The 11,571-nt window shown below is 44.7% G+C and overlaps 1 protein-coding gene across 2 annotated transcripts; it reads left to right on the top strand.

The window, feature by feature from the left end:
- Window positions 1–3,328: 3,328 nt before the first annotated feature.
- On the top strand, window positions 3,329–10,961 carry LOC115393818 (transforming growth factor beta-1-induced transcript 1 protein). 2 transcript variants are annotated; one of them, XM_030098927.1, is made up of 12 exons: window positions 3,329–3,553; window positions 6,349–6,399; window positions 6,653–6,801; window positions 6,892–6,947; window positions 7,331–7,467; window positions 7,582–7,663; window positions 7,956–8,040; window positions 8,687–8,914; window positions 9,052–9,225; window positions 9,313–9,394; window positions 9,866–10,014; window positions 10,097–10,961. In XM_030098927.1, exons 1-12 carry the CDS (start codon window positions 3,541–3,543, stop codon window positions 10,361–10,363), a joined length of 1,473 nt encoding a protein of 490 aa, XP_029954787.1. In that variant the 5' UTR covers window positions 3,329–3,540; the 3' UTR covers window positions 10,364–10,961. The 2 variants fall into 2 exon arrangements, with proteins under 2 accessions (XP_029954787.1, XP_029954788.1); XM_030098928.1 differs by lacking the exon at window positions 6,349–6,399 and having other exon boundaries at window positions 3,331–3,553.
- The last annotated feature ends 610 nt before the right edge of the window (window positions 10,962–11,571 follow it).

The following is an 11,571-nucleotide window of genomic DNA, read 5'->3' as shown; positions in this document are numbered from 1 at the left end:
CCACCCGCCACTGATAGGTTTCCACGTTTTGTTGTACATTTAATAATTGATTTCATTATGATTGTTTTGTTGTCGGTTGTCTTTTCTTTCCCCCCCCCCGTGTTGTACTTGTCAGTCCTCTGTTGTGTTTCATGCACTGAGACCAAAGGCAGATACCTCTTGGACAGCAGAGGGTTTTTTTTGTTTGTTTTTTTTTTCCTGGTCAGGGGACGCTCTCTCTCTCTGTAACCTTCGGCATCCACAGGCGGAGCAGCCTCCTGTGTTAAACTTTAATTAAGAACAGAAAAGCATACATGACATTAATGTGCGCCTTCCCCTGGTCACACAAACATAGCCTGTAACTGTGAGCTTGCTTAATTAAAAGTTTTTTCCTGTTTTGTTTTTTATTCTGCTGGTGTATCTTTATTCGGAAGATGGATTTTTGTCTGTTTTTGCTGTCTTGACCTCCTGCTTATCGTCAGTTTGTTGCACTTGATCGCTTCCATTAAGGTATCAAGTGATATATTTGACTATGAATATGGTTACTTAGTTGAGTTTTGTTTGCACTGATATTTTCAGTATCAAACCCAGAGATGGAAACAAAAGTTCATGTGACGTCTGTCTAGTCTACTTCCATAACATCCCATGTGAGGATAAATACAAGCTAATGCTCACCGGATTATGGCTTACTTTTTTTTTCTTTTTTTTTGTAAGCAGCAACCGCCCAAAGAAGGCTTCAAAGTAACATCAGAAATTTCTCATTTTGCACATCAAGACTTAAAAGGAAGGGAATGTCAGCGATGAGCAGGGCTGTAGGTGCAGTTAACGTTTCTCAAGACGACACAACCCTCCATTTTTTTATGCTTTCTCCTGTTTTTGGAGCACCTGAGCTTTTTGTGTAAAAATGCATGTAAAACCTTAACCCTCTGATGCATAATACTGTATTAGGCTTTTTTTTTTGTCTAGGACAAGTGGGGCTATTTGAACATATATGCTGCAGGAGTGTCACTTGAACATGTAAATAGTAATATGAAGACAAAAGCAAAAATAAACCAGAAATTGAACAAATTTATTTCCATCCCCCTCAAACAAAACTACGTACAAACACTTTTTTCCAAGTTGGAATAAAGAGCAAAACCATTTACAAAAACGACTGGTTTCTGCAAGCTTTGGTCAATGTTCATACTTCAAAAAAGTTCTTATAAGCAATCAGTGCCTCATCTCACTCATCTCAACTATCAATATATTCATAGTTCACACAAATGCAAAAATCACTGTAGGTTTCCGGTGCCTTGGTACTGAGTCTTGATTATTTTCCTGATGGCCTGTCTGGAGAACGCCTCATGGACGGTGGAGCAGACGGCAACTTCACGACAGAAACGGGTCCATCGAGCCTCTGACACCCTTTTCTTTCAGAGCGTTCTGAGTTTTGGGGCACAGGTTCTGCCTTGGGTGATAAAACGCTTCGCAGACAGTCGTGATGGTTTTCAGAAGCATCTCCAGTCGGATCAGGGGTTCGTACTGCGGGTGACTCGTGAACATTCCATGATATGACCCTGGTCATCCTCATTACTGCTGTGAAACAAATGGATTAAAAAAAGACATGGCTTGTGTCAGAACAGAGTATTTTAGTAATTCCTATCTCACACTGAATTTAAGACCAAAGGCTGGGACTATTTAATACTGCCCCGCAGTTTCTCACAATGAAGCTTACTGTGTGAAAACAAAAGACTGACACACACACAGCAAGGCAAAGTGCACAAGGAGGAGGAAGAGCTTCATAAGGAATCGGCATAATTGAGTTGAAGAGCTATTTTGTAAAACCAAACAACTAATGAATAATAATAGATTAAAAAATGAGGAAAATAATTATTTTTATAATTATTTTTATCGTTCCACGGCAAAGTGCACGGGACGTCCGTCTCGAGAGGACAGAACAGCTGACAGCGCGAGCCCGTTTCGCAGTGCCGCTTCTATTTTTAATTTTCGTTTCCGTTTCCGGTTTTTCTTCTTCTTTTGCTGCTATATGCTCGCAGCAGAGCGGAACCAGCTGTTCTAGCAAATTAGCGCCACCTTGTGTGCGGAAGTGTGAACCAAAGTTACCATTGACAGTATCTCTCTAGGCTAAATAAGATTTCTGCTCGTTAGTGAATACTGTAGGCATTTTAACAGACAACTAAAGTCGACTCAATTAATTTGCTGTAACAGGAAAGCGTCAAAGTAAACAGGGATATATAACCATTATTTATCCCACTGTGTTAAACTCGTATGAAGGTAAAACTGAAGACATGTTGAGAAATTTTCATCATCACAACGAAAAAACTTTTGTTTTTAAATATGGAATGAAATAAAGTAGTGATCAGAACCGACAGTAAAACCTCAGCCCTGCATCTTTGTAGTGACATGCAGATATAATTTTCTTCATAGGCTTTATTCATCAAACTGACATTAAAAAAAACCTGTGCAGTGTTGGAGTACAGGTTGGCATCTTGCCTTTGTGCAGAACATAACTCATCATCTGCACGGTGCAGCCTGCTCTATTTGATTAGAATCTGAAAACCACTGAAATGAATGGGTCAATATTTCATGGTCAGTCTTTTGTGTTCATGGTTTGATTTATTTTTGTTGTGTGATGTGAAGCTGTTGTTCCTGAAACCAAGTGAATAAAAAAGCTTATTTTGAATTTGACTGAAGCAATAATGCTATAAAATAAAACACAGAAAAGGGATGTTACCGGGGTTTTTTTTTTTTCAGGAGTTTTAATTTGAGGGTACAGTTTTTTTTTTGTTTTTTTTTTCATTTTTCTTTCCAGTTGGTGAAAGCTGTGACCTTCAGTCGGCACAGTGAAGCCAAGCAGCAGTTTATAGAGAACTAAAAGGACTCTGTCTCACTTTAAACCAGGTGTGTCAAACTTATTTTACTGCAGGGACCACATGCAGTTTCCCGTTATCCGGTAATAATAAGCTTGAGGATTATTTAATAATGACACATGGCATTTTCAGGTGGGAGTTAGAGATATAAAACTATATAAAGGAGATAATGTAAAAATCAAAAAATGTCCACGTGAACATCAAACTGTATGTTTAATTCTAATTAATTATAATGGAGGACTCCCGGTGTGCGCCTTTTTTTTTTAACGTTTTCCAAGTTCACGGTGCGGAGCCGCCCCTTCACACTTTGTTTAGCTCTCACAGTCAGTAAATCCTTAATTTTCTCTCCCAAATATGGACTAGGAATGTCCAGGGTGACGTCTCGTGTCCGGGGAATGCGGCTTTGTAACCACATTTCATTTAACTACGCCTTCTCCGGCAGGAAGAGAGAGAGAGGGAGAGAAGGACGCCCTCCTTCTGCCTCTCCTCTTCCTCCTCCTCCCTCTTCCTCCTCCTCCTCCTCCTCCTCCTCCTCCTCCTCCCTTTCTCTTGGCGGATAACGGTGTCCAAGAAGTTCCCCGGCCCCGACAGGCAGAGACAATAGCGCGGAGAGCGGCCCGAGGCTCCGTCCGCGCGTCTTTACGCTCCGTGCGTGTCCGTCTGTCCGCCAGCCCTCCGCAGAGCCGCGATCATGGAGGATCTGGGTAAGTAAAGCGCTGCCCCCGTCTCTCCCCCCCGGTTCCATCCGCTGCATGTTGGGATATCAAGACGGGATCTATGGGGAAGGGGCGGCGGGTCCAAACAGAGGAAATAAGGTCTCTGCTGATCCTGGTAATGCAACAGAGTCCCGCTCCTCTCTCACAAGGACATATGTAAGCAGGGTTTTTAGACCGCTGGGCTCTGAGATGGCATTTAAAGGCAAAGGCAGATGTGGAAATGTGACTTTTTCTTTCAGTAGGAAGGATAAAAAATAAATTAGGGCTCAGTTAATATGAATGTATTTATTAATGGCATGATTCTCACTGCTGTTCCTGCTCAACTTCTTACTTTTACTGATTCAAATTGAAACAAAAGATTCTATTACATTTCTTTTTGATAAGCAAATTCTTTGGTTTCTGTCCTTAAAAGCCACACAGTGCACGGGTCTGCTGTGGCGTTGAAAAGTATCATATGGAGTGTAATGTTTGGGCCACACATACTGACACTGGTAATCACTTCAGCCAGCACCTTTTCCAACATCCGCCTGTTTGCCAGACAGCGGAGTTTTTCATGCATTTGCTGCAAATCCAATAATCTGTAAATTAGATTTAAAATCGTCCTGGGCCGGCGTTCCCATCCGTTAACATTAACAAGTCTCAGATAGAGAGAAAGCAGCATAATGTCCAGCTGGATGTTTCCCATTGTAAAATGGTTTAAGACACAAAGGAGGAACATGCCCTGCACCTTTTTTTTAAATGATGACTGATGCTGGATTATTTTACTCTCAGAACAACATTGTGAGGTTCTCTGTGTTTGGAAAGGTCCCTGAAATAGCCCAGGGCAAAACTGCTATTTGTAAAAGCCGCAGAGTTCAATGAAAATAGAAAAGGCCTTTGGCTGGGATGGCCGTACGCTCTCTCAAACTTTTTTCCTTTTTCTCCAATGAGGTCCACTTCAGGAGTCAGACATTTACGCTTTTCAAGCAACACGGGCAGGAACGGTGAGAGCTTAGCGAGGCAAAAAGTGGGCACATCTGGATTGGATTGCGAGGCGGCCAGACGGAGTCACTGGGTGACTGGGTGAGCGTCAGGGAGGCAGTGGCCATGTTTGAGAACTCTCGGGTTCACGCCGTTGTCCGGCGATGTTGTAAGTTTGTGTATCGGATCTGGCGAGTCTCCGACGGAGGGAGACCTCTGGCTGGAGAGGCCTTTACGGCCAAGACAAACAAGTCAGCAGGCAGCTCTAAATATGGTCACAATTCCCATTGAGAGAAGCTCAGCTCCTTATATGTGCAGTTCGGTCTGTTCGAGCATGTGTGTATGTGTGTGTGTGTGTTTGTAAGAGACGGAGACGAGCAGACAGGAGGAGGGTTAGTAGTATAAGCACAAGATTCCCACCACATGGTCGTATACCAGGAGTGTGAATCATCTCACCGCAGGGGCGAACTGAGGCTCACCAATCAGGACAGATGTTGAATTCAAGCGAACACGCGTTTGGTTTAATGAACATCGCTTTTCATCAGGTGTTATAAGAAGGTAAATCTGTGAACTTTGACCGGAGCTGTTTACGCCAAGTCAAACAATGAACGAGCACCTTCAAGGGTTGAGAGAGAAACGAGCCTCCCCGGAGGGAAATCATGTAATGATCAGAAACATTACGTCTGCCGCTTCATGGTAACAGAGAAGAGAAAATAAAACACTGCAGCACGAAGCTGGTTGTTCTGTGTGGTTAAATGTAACATGATCAGATTTTTCTACAATTTCCATGGATACGTCCTCAATACAAACCACTCTTTCACCACTTTTTAGTTAAATTCACTGCATTTTAAGAGAAATATGTGTCTTTCTCAATTGCCTTCTCAGCTGAGGATCATGGCGTCATTTCTCAGGTTCTCCGACCGAAAGATGCTGACGATAGCACACTATTTGTAGATAAAAAAATTATCTTTTTCAGACTGACAGTGTGTGAACAGTCGCTGTTACACGGCAGTCACTGTAGATTTCAAACAAAGTGATCAAAAAGTGAATTAAACGCTCACTTCTGCCTCCCCAGGATGCAAGTTTTATGCGAACGTGCCCAAAGACCAGTGTCATTACTTAAAAAAACTTCTCACTCATAGTGCCAGCTTTCTGCGATTAAAAGCACATTTGATCCATTTTTTTCCTATAATGATTGTTTTGTGAGTCAGGAAGTGCTCTGCTCGGGCTGTTTTGGCTCTGGAGGGAAATTTTCACCACATTTCCATCATCAGCGTTATCATGATGGCTTCTTAGTGGCTGTTCAATTTCGTCCAAATTGCGTTTTATGACTATAACCAGGTTTTATCTGAACTCTACGATCTGTGTGACCTTACACACGACGGAGGTGCCAGAAAATCCAAAAAACATGGATGCTTCACATCAGCTGAGGATGATATTCAGCGTTATTCAACAGATGTAGTGTTACGCTAATAGAAAGCTGTGCCGGTCTAAGCTCCCGTTCAGCCAAGTCAGCGTCAGAAAAGCTTACTCATTAGCATGAGTATACGTGTGTGTGTTTGTGTTTGTGTGTGCATGGGGGCGGAGTGGCTTTAGATATCAGCTGCCAAACACTCTTCCTCCTCTGCTTCCTCTCCATATCAGCATGTCTCGGATATGAATGCAGAAGCGGCTGCCTAATGACTCTCGGCCCAGCTGATGGATTAAATCTTGAGTAATGCCCGATCCGACTTGACGGATGAGTGTCTGAGGACGCCGCCGTCCTCCCGTGTGCCGGTCTGCTGCCGCTGTGTTGGTCACACCCGCTGTCTGTTTCTCCTCAGGAGTGTCTGAGCCACCTAACTACCCTCTCAGTCCTCGTATTGTTGTGTTTGGTACGTAACTGTCTCTGCACGTGTCTGTCTGTGTTTCACCTGTAACGTCATTCGTGTGTTTCGTGTATCATCTACTACTCACACTGCATGCTTTAAAGATCTATCCTTCAACTTGTACCTCTTGAGTTTTTACTGCTTCATAAACAATCTAATAACGCCATCGGTTGATCATCTTTTACTTTCATCGTAAATAAAACTAAAAGCCAGACGTGTTTTATGTTTTGAGATATATTCCCTGTCTTCTCCCGTTCAGATGCTCTCCTGGCCGACCTGGAGAACACCAGTTCTCCTCTACCTCGATGTCCGGTCCTGCTGACCTCAGATCCTCCACAGAACGCCGACCCTGCCGGCCAGGACTCCTCCCAGGCCCGGCCGCCGCCCCCCGCCTACACGCCGCAGCAGGTGGACGACACTTTTAACTGACTCACCGCCTCTATTTGCATTTCATTTCCTAAGACGTCGATTGACCGTTCTGTCCGTTCCGTCCTTCAGACAGTTTCTGCTGCGATGAAGTCCTCGCAGAACTCCAACCCCGACAAGCTGTACAGGTAACTTCCAGCGCCGGACTGTTTCCTCCTTTGTTCTCCCATATTGATTTAGAAATCTCTGATTGCAGCAATACAAGAAAAGACTTTATTTCTGAGGCTTTTGGTGACATCTGGAGCGTCACAGATGGATCTACTCCTCCTTTTCCTCTTTGCTGCAGAGTGTTGAAACTTTGTGAACTTCCTCTTCGCTCCCCACAGATTGTTAGTAGATCTCAAGTGAAGATGATAAACTCAGGGAACATGAGCTTTTTATACAAATGTAACAACAACCGTCAGTCGCGTGTAGAAGCCAGAATCCGTGCAGACGTGCCCGCTCATCATTCTGGATGGTTTCCAGCGCAGTGTTTGGATGTTCCGTTGAGCCGGTTCCGTCTCTCCCGCAGCACGGTGTGTAAACCACGCTCTCCCCGCACGGCAGACGCTCCCCCGGCCTTCTCCTCGTCCTCGCTGCTGGGCGGAGGTCTGAGCGAACTGGACCATCTACTGCAGGAGCTCAACGCCACCCAGTTCAACATCACAGGTCTGTGTGTGTGTGTGTGTGTGTGTGTGTGTGTGTGTGTGTGTGTTTGTGGTTTTTTTTTCACTCTGAGGCAGATGATTTCTTGTGTAAATATGATGATATCTGTGTTATCAGATGAGATCCTGGCCCAGTTTCCTTCTTCGAAGAAAGACGAGAGGGACAAGATTAAAGATAAGGCCACGACCCCGTCCTCCAGGTACCACACCGAATCCATTTACTCCAAAGAATCCATTAATGCATGTCAAGGCCTTAGATTTTTATTTCTTGCTAATGTTTGCTAATCTTGATAATGTTTTTTGTCACCTTGCATTTTGTGTTCTGATCAACAGCGAGATACAACCCAGATTCATTTATTTCCTTCAACCATTCTAAATGAATCTTATTCTGGATCACAGTGAAAACCACACTGAAATCACTCCATTTTCTGTAGTATTATGATTTCATGAGAGTAAATTGTGTTTCTTCTGGGTTTGTCTGTGTGTCTTTAGCTCAGCAAAGCCTTCAGCCACGTCAGCCACACTGGAACTGGACAAACTGATGGCCTCTCTGTCTGATTTCAGAGTCCAAAGCACAGTGAGTATCCTCACTACGCCATGAAAATACCAACGCTGCTGCTTCAAAATCTGTTGATATCTGACTGTCAGCCCCCCGCCCCCCCATCCACCACATCTGCTCCAAGCTTTCACACGGCCTGCACTGATTCATGGTGGATTTAGGAGGATATTTTCTCAGATTCATAATGACTACACTGTCAGCCGCAACACATGCTCCTCAGTGTGAGCCGGTCAGCAGATACGGCCCCTGGATGAAAATTAGTTTTGGTGGGAATGTTTATCGGCTTCATAAATGTTTCCAGATAGAAATTACAGTTAAGGATCGTTGCCATGTCGGAGAGTTTTGAAGGAACACCGGCATGTGAGTGAAGGAGACGGTTGTGTTATGACGAGGTTGTTTGGATCCCGAGTGCCGTCCAGCTGGGAAGTGTAAACAAACGGGAACGGGGTTATGAGAGCAGGCCAGACTGGGAGCACGACTCTGGAATCTGTTGAATAGACTGTTTACCCGTCTTGACGGTCCTCAGGACGAAGCTGTGTGACTTTGTTAAATGTTTAGTCAGAAAGAACATTTTTCTTGACCAACAGCAGATTTAAGATGAGTTATGAGAGAAAGAAAACCCCCAGAGACACAAGTGCTCTCTCTGTGCTTTGTCTTCTCCAAGCCAGCTGTGCCCGTCACTCCAGTGGTCACCACGCCAACGCCGCCACCGCCAACGCCGCCGCCGCCGCAGCAGCAGCAGCAGCCGCAGCCGGCTGCACCGCCGCAGGCCTCGTCTGGCGGCTCGCTGGACAGCATGTTGGGGCTCCTCCAGTCCGACCTGAGCCGCCAAGGAATTCAAACCTCCTCCAAGGGAAACTGCTCGGCCTGCCAGAAGCCCGTGGTGGGACAGGTGAGTCCTGAACTGCGGCACGGAGAGGCTTCGGAGAGGACTGATTCACAGTCATATACAAACCGGCTTCGTTATATTAGTTTAAAAAAAACATTGTCGGTGCCTATGTAACTCTACATTAACGGCGCTGTGTGCAGGTGGTGACGGCTCTGGGGAAGGTGTGGCACCCGGAGCATTTCGTCTGCACCGAGTGCGAGTCGGAGCTGGGCAGCCGGAACTTCTTTGAAAAAGACGGACGGCCGTACTGCGAGTCCGACTACTTCACCCTCTTCTCCCCGCACTGCGCACACTGCAACAAGCCCATACTGAATGTAAGGATGTCTCATTTTGACATTGAAAACCTTTCGATCCAACCACTGACGGGATTTTTGCTTGTTTTTTTGTTGTTGTTCTTTTAGAAAATGGTCACTGCTTTGGACAAGAACTGGCACCCGGAGTGCTTCTGCTGTGTCAAGTGCAGCCGCTCCTTCGGAGAGGAAGGTAACTGGAAACTTCTTTAAGGAAACCTTCTTAAACAGAGATAAACTGCATGGATCCGCGCTCTGCAACATACTGGGAAACTATCCAACTTTTGGGCTCAAGTCTTGGCCTCTTGCCAAGTAAACGGAAGAGTTCATTTTATTTTTAACACATTTATCAAAGTGTTGACTTTTGGATTAAAATGTGTTCCAGTGGTTGTAATTGAGACCAGTCTGACTTCAACATTTGAAGGACATTTTTCGAACATGTGACCTTTAAAACAGAGAGAACTGTGTGGTTTTCAGAGTGAAGGTGGAAAAAAACTGCTCCACCCATTCATGAATGGTTCATAAGTTACAACTATGGAAAAAAAAAAGTTGTTAATTCGATGAAATATGTGAAATATGCTCCTGCATTAGTGGAATACATGAAGCCCAGAAGTGTGTCTTGATGTGTTGAGGGGGTTAAACTACAGCGGTGTGTGTCCTGCAGGTTTCCACGACCGGGAGGGCCAGCAGTACTGCCAGCAGTGCTTCCTGACTCTGTTTGCGTCCCGCTGCCAAGGCTGCAGCCAGCCCATCCTGGAAAACTACATCTCTGCCCTCAACTCGCTCTGGCACCCGCAGTGCTTCGTGTGTAGGGTGAGTGTGTCCTTCGTGTGTGTGGCGGTCGCAGAAATTGCCGGATGAGGCCGAGACTCACCTGGCGTCTGTCCGCCTCCAGGAGTGCTACAGCCCCTTCGTCAACGGCAGCTTCTTCGAGCACGAGGGCAAGCCGCTGTGCGAGGTGCACTACCACCAGTCCCGGGGCAGCGTGTGCCAGGCCTGCCAGCAGCCCATCCTGGGCCGCTGCGTCACCGCCATGGGCGCCAAGTTCCACCCGCACCACCTGGTGTGCCACTTCTGCCTGAAGCCGCTGAGCAAGGGCTGCTTCAAGGAGCAGGAGAACAAGCCGTACTGCCACCCCTGCTTCATCAAACTCTTCGGCTGAGGACGCGGATGCAAACCCCCCCCCCCCCCCCCCACCATTTTGGTTCTCAGTTAGCTCGACGGATGCACTGCGGGAAGGAGGGTGGAGCTGGTCTCTCTGCTGGCCTGATGAATATTTCAGTCATAACAGGGTTGGGAAAAGAGGAAAGTCCTTCAACCCCTTTTCGTTTCTGCTTATTGGACAAATAAAAAGGCGGACCGGCGTGAAAAATACTAGCATTGGTCAGGCGAACACAAAATGTTGCCAAATCATGTTGTCTTGTATGTAAGTCTTTACATACCATGTTGATTCAAATTGAATACTGAAAATTGAGTTATTTTGCCAAAGGTAGCAGTTTATTGAGAGCAAATTTATTGTTCCAATTGAAGACTTTGTTTCAATTATGCAAAAAAAAAAAAAATCCCCTTTAATATATTTGCTTTATATTGCAAAAAGTATACATGTGACTGCAATTGCTTTTTTTATATTGTATGCTGACTGCTCTGTATGTTTATGTGTACCAAAGCAAACTATCTTATGTTTAAAGTCATATATTTTGCATTATACGTTCACTATTGCTCTATGCAAATGCCAAAAAGAAAAAACAATTTCCAAAGAATAAAATGAAGGCAAACAAAAACTGTGGTGCAACACATTATTATTATTGAATGTGTTAAATCCTGTTAGACTCTATAAAGAAAGACCATCAGTAGCGGCTCATCCAGCTTAAGTTTGTGGTGAAAACACAAAGACAGACACACACAAACATTCACGTTCACACATTCAGGCCAAGAGAGGTCGGCCGGCCTCAGAGGCTTGAGGAGATGACGAGAGAAAACAGTTCAGAGGGCGAAGAAAGAAATGAATTATCAAAGGAAAACAACAAAAAATATTACTACTGAGCACACACGCCAACACTGCATCACTCAGGGGCGATTTTAGACTGTCAGTTTTAATGTGGAGCATCAGATTACTGGAAAAAAGGGAGGGTGAATTGGCCTATTCAAAACAAGCCAGAAGCCACTTTTTCTCTCATAAATGTACAATTAATAATTGGATAGCTATTATTTGTGCCAAAAAAGGGGACAACCTCACCTTGTTAAAGTCAATAAAACACAAATTGATAATATTGAAAACATACTTAACAAAACAAATCAATGCTTTATTATGATATTATTACCCATGACCAGTAATATTGACATTAGTTCTGTACTAATGACAATGATAAT

Source organism: Salarias fasciatus, chromosome 8 (assembly GCF_902148845.1).
Source record: "Salarias fasciatus chromosome 8, fSalaFa1.1, whole genome shotgun sequence".
Classification (NCBI taxonomy): domain Eukaryota; kingdom Metazoa; phylum Chordata; class Actinopteri; order Blenniiformes; family Blenniidae; genus Salarias; species Salarias fasciatus.
Note: the sequence above shows the minus strand (reverse complement) of the source record. Positions and strands in the feature narration are given on the sequence as shown.

What these genes read in the sequence shown, in the direction of transcription:
- LOC115393818 (XM_030098927.1), top strand. An exon ending in CCGCCTACACGCCGCAGCAG is followed by an intron (nt 6,802 to 6,891) that starts GTGGACGACACT and finishes TCCGTCCTTCAG; the next exon opens with ACAGTTTCTGCTGCGATGAA. An exon ending in ATTTCAGAGTCCAAAGCACA is followed by an intron (nt 8,041 to 8,686) that starts GTGAGTATCCTC and finishes GTCTTCTCCAAG; the next exon opens with CCAGCTGTGCCCGTCACTCC.